The sequence below is a fragment of the Austrofundulus limnaeus genome, unplaced genomic scaffold, assembly GCF_001266775.1.
Source record: "Austrofundulus limnaeus strain Quisiro unplaced genomic scaffold, Austrofundulus_limnaeus-1.0 Scaffold176, whole genome shotgun sequence".
NCBI classification, from domain to species: Eukaryota; Metazoa; Chordata; class Actinopteri; order Cyprinodontiformes; family Rivulidae; genus Austrofundulus; species Austrofundulus limnaeus.
Window position 1 is genome coordinate 437369 of NW_013952578.1, and position 5079 is coordinate 442447.

General features: G+C 41.6%; 1 protein-coding gene across 2 annotated transcripts in view; it reads left to right on the forward strand.

Annotated features, from left to right (window-relative positions):
• The window catches only part of lnx1 (ligand of numb-protein X 1), a 90839-nt gene that overhangs the window by 80765 nt on the left and 4995 nt on the right, over positions 1 to 5079 (forward strand). For both annotated transcript variants that reach the window (XM_014017755.1, XM_014017756.1), the window contains 2 exons: positions 3564 to 3741; positions 4589 to 4835. In XM_014017755.1, the coding sequence (XP_013873209.1) occupies positions 3564 to 3741; positions 4589 to 4835 (425 nt within the window). The remainder of the gene's footprint in view (positions 1 to 3563; positions 3742 to 4588; positions 4836 to 5079) is intronic.

Sequence of the window (5079 nt, forward strand, 5' to 3'; positions counted from 1 at the left end):
GCTTTCTACACTCTCCAGACCAAGCAGCAAATACTGTATCTTGTTTTTTGCACAGAACAAATGTTTTATTTGACTTATTTCTTTTTTAAAGACTATTTTATACAAAAAAAAGATTATATTTAGATGTTTTCAGCTCATGTAATCATTTAAAATTATTTATTCTTCATATTTAATCATTTGTTGAATTACATTAATCCCAGAGCCGCTGTGTCACAGTATGATTCTAAATATAAACATGTTTAGCACATCAAGAACCTTGTTCTGATCATACAATTGTGAAGAATGAAATTTGTGGATCTTTCTGATAAATTAAAATAACATTTAAAACTCATTCACAGAATATGGCAAGGTTTTATTTWTATTTTTTGGATGGGGGGGCTGATGTTAAACAGACTCATCTTTGCTTTGATATGGGGCAAATAAATGTTCTTCTGTTAGAGGTAATATGGTTTAGAAGAACTCGAACAATAGAAAGACTCAGCCTGCGCGTGCTGAGGTGCGTTCCCGTCTCTCAGGAGGAGAGAGTTTAGTCACTGACGCAAAGTTGGATAGTTCTGCTCGATAACAACGCTCTGAACATATATTTAATAAAAAGTTAGGTTTTAAAGACCAAAGTCTCTGGTAGTTCAGGAGCAAAGTGCAGGAGGAGATGTCAGGACTGATCGCTGCAGCCGCTGCTTCCACTGAAAACAGCTCTGACTGAAAGTCCCGCCCTGCTCTGCTCTGATTGGATAAAACAGCTCTGGAGTTCATCTGATTTGTTGAAAGCAGTGTCTGTTTAATCCTTATACATCAGGGCCCCTTCGCCCTCCTCTGACAGAACYATGATCCAGTCACACCAGTGAGGCTGGATTTTTGTTTGTTTTTAAGAAATCAGGTTACATTTGCGACCCTGCTAGCTGTTGTTTTCACAATCTCAGGTACAATCTCAGGTACGCAAGGGAGCTTTATGACATTCCATCTGGTGCGCTTTTTCTTTTTTGATCGCGCATGCGCACCGCTTATGTGCAACTCTGCCTATGATCCAACATGATCAAAGGTTTTATCTACGCTATTGTTCCAATGTGGGAGCAACTCCTACATTAGTTTTTAGGGCACCTTGTATTCCCAGGCGGTCTTCCATCCAAGTACCATAGTAACCAGGCCTGACCCTGTTTAGCTTCTGAGGGTTGCCAGTTCAACCTCCTGTTCCAACCATCTCAGTCCAAAACACTTCACCCCCCTTGGTTGTGATCAGGGGATCCGGTGGTGTCCGGGGAATGGCAGCCCCGCCTCTGTCAGTGTGTGAATGTGTGTATGAATGGGTGAATGACTGTTAGTAGAAAGCACTTTGGGGTCCCCATGGWGCTTSATAAAGTGCTATGTAGGTTCAGACCATTCACCATTTCTTCAAATCCGATGCAGATCTTGACAGTATGTGATGTCACATTATTTTCTGCAGATGGGCCCCCCTTATGGAGGGAGTGTGAGTACAACAGTCATTTCAATGGTCGTTGCATTTGGTCACTACAGTTTCATTCCTTGGTGTTAGCTCGGGGCACTATACAGATACCTTCCTGCCTTAACGTGATGGCTGTAGAATATGGAAGATAGAGCGTTTCGTACCGTACACTTCAGATTGGCTGGAGATACTGAACATCCCAYCTAAAACAGGACAGTTGGCAACCCTAGCCTAAACTAGCATGGAGCGGTGTGTAGGAAGCCAGAGAATGTGGACAGTTATAACACAGCTTGAGTCAGTGTCTTGCCCTCAGGCCGGTAACGTGACTGTAGGTGATCTGCTGTGAGCACAGCAGAAATGTGTAAATGCAGCAAAGCTCCATCCCATCAAACTCAGTGTGTCCGTGTGTTAGTCATTACTGCTCAGCTCTCCCACATCTGACTCACAAGTACTTACATTATAAAAAGTCTCACACACACACACACAGCCTCATGCTTTGCACCAACGTTACAATGTCTATGAATATCTGTTATTTTTACTGAGCATGTATGTGCTGCCTAATGTCTTACATAACCAATCACCATCAACAGTTATGCAAATGAGATAATTCATTAATTAGCTGTCAGCCATGAGTGTTTCATTATAGTCTTGCCCTCAGGTAGCATTCACTATTATCCCAAATCTAAACAGTCATTATTATGGAAATGATATCTCTGAAAGTTTAATTAGATACTGTATAGCAGTAGCATATGTGACCCCACATGTACACAAAGCAGCAATGCATAAGAAGTAATTTTAAAACTGTTTATTGGAAAACTGAAGCTATGCATTCTGGGTACATGACGGACTGACAGGAAACGAAAGCTCGGGGAACAGGAAACTAGTATCTTCCCTTTAAGAGCTTGGATTTTAAAGTTTTCCAGTCCACTTGAAACTCATCAGACTGAAGACGTCTCTTGGAGGAGAGACGAAACGTTTCACTAAAGAAGAACCCATCCAGAGGACCTACTTATTTTTTCTTTTTGATTTTTTTCTACCTTGATTAGGACGTTTTCTATGTAGTTGCTCCAGTTGACCACTAGATGTCAGTCTTCACCAGCATAACATCTTTAAATCATTTCTGAGTCTCTAACACCGTTGGCTGATTGCTTTTGAGCTCCAGCGTTTAAACTTTATTTTAAAAAAAGGAACTCCGATTGTAAAGTAAAATAAATCAGTACATACAAAAATTTAGTATGGATTACAAACATTTACTGTTTTTGCAATTGCCTCCCTGTTACATAAGCAGACACAAAGCATTGTGGGAAATCAGAACTGTGACCGAATGCAACAGTCAGCAAGGATGTATATGTTTCCAATAAGTGTGTTTATCTGGGAGGGGTGCTGTTGGATAGATCACATGTGTTGTGATTCATTGACAGTCATACCTTCTGCTGTTCAAGATAATGAGGACTGGTAGATAATTAGTTATTAGCGGTACTGCATTTTAATTTTAGAAAGCACAAATCCACTTATGACTTATAAAAATTAGTAAGACCGCTAAAGAGCAAACAAAATGTTTAGGTCCGCAATTAGCGGATTTGCAGTTTAGCGGGCTGGTTTTGGGTAGGGGTCCATGTGGGTGGGAAGTGGGGGGTGGACCATTGCTGGGCCCGATGGATAGCCCTTCATCAGAGCTCAACAACAACAAATATCTGAAGCTCCTATGTTCAGTAGATTTTGTTATTGGAATTTTTGTATGAATTAACAGACACTCTCTTTTTTAGATGGAGCCCCCTCCTCAAATATAGGGTCTATTATGAAACAATTGGCTGGCGCAGTGTAGGTTGGACACCAAATTTCCTTTTGATCAATGCAGCTGTTTCCGTGCCATGGTTGACTAAAAATCACTGGAAAAATAAATAAATAAAAATGAACAGTACTAAAACAACAAGACCCCCGCATCACATGCAGGGGTCCTAATTAGATCATGTGGTCTAAGAAAGTGTCCTTATTGTCAGCTCACAGTGTGTTTTGAGCTTATAGAAATTAAGATTCAAGTGAAAGACACTCAGGACACCTCAATGACAACATGGCTGTATATCGTCCATTTTAATTCTCTCTCCTCCCCCCCCACTTCAAGGACTCATGTCAGAAGCCTGCGTGCTATGAGAAGACAGTCACGCTCACCAAAGAGCCGTATGACTCCCTGGGCATGACGGTTGCGGGGGGTATGTCCAGCCGAGGGTGGGACCTTCCCATCTATGTCACGAACGTGGACCCTGACGGAGTGGTGGGTCAAGAGGGCTCCATTRGCAAAGGTATGCAAATATCAAGATGGTCCTCATTTTTCATTGCAAGGACACAGTTGTGTAATGAATTGCTCATGAGTGTTTGTTGGGGTTTGTTATTTTATGAATGTGTCTTTCGTTGGTGATGACACAAGAGAAATGATGACTTCCTACTCATGTTTCAGTCTAAAGGTTGAGCAGAAAAACCTTGATACTATTSTGGTTCATTGCTCCACACACGTTCCTGCACACTTCAGCACAAACAAACAGACATTCTTACCAATACATTCTGCATGTATACCGGTGAGGCACTGAGGTCTTGTATTGTGGCTGAAATGCGAYGGAAGGTGGGAGATTTTCACACCAAGAGCTGATTTCAGCAATCCATCTTAAAACAAAACGTTATTAAGCCCTTCGATGCCCCCAATATCCTGCTTCCTCCTATCTTGAGGGTCTGTTTATGAGAGGAGAGAGAAATGTTCCAGTGGAACATAACAGTAATATGAAGAGCTCATAACTTGTTCTGTTATCTTGTGTACGGTTCAAGGTGCATATTACTGAATTGGTAAGGGACGCAGCAGCAGCTGTCTCTTTGTTTTTGTGCTCATGAAAGGCATTCATTACATTTGCACATCCTCTTGGGGCAAATGTATGTATGAGTTGCTTAAAAGCAAGCAGGACAATGCTACCTATCTATGCATCACTTTCATCGGTAGCAGGCTTTTAAAAACACAGGTGGGCATTGGATTCCTCGTCTCTGTGCACACACTGAAAGCTGCATGAATATTAGACACACAGATACACAGTCTGTGTCCTGTGCTGTGTTTTTAAAGCTAATATCAGGATAGGAAACACGGCAGCTTCTTTCTCTCCACAGGTGACGTTTTGCTGAACGTAAACGGGGTGGATTTGACGGGGGTGACTCGGGGTGAGGCCGTGGCCAACTTGAAGAACACCTCATCTCCTGTTGTGCTCAAGGTCCTGGAGATGCGACCTCCTGATGAGAAATCTCCGGAGTGCTCATTGCCGCCCTGTCTCACCTCATCCCCCACAGACAGCACTAAGAGCCCACTGCCTAATGATGACTACTCCCCACAGTGGGTGTCATGGCTGCAGCTACCCAGGTAATCACCTACTTTATGTCTGTTTAAATATATGGTAACACTTTCTTTTACGGTACCCTTATTACCATGTAATAACAACATAATAAAATGGTAATTAAAATTTGTTTTTACTACCTTATTACCATGTAAATATGTAGTAACTAGGGCACAATTTTACTATGTAATTAATTGTCTGCAGTAATGTAGCACTTACCTGGTAATGTATTACAATTCACTATGTAACACCTAAATAAGTAGTAGGTAA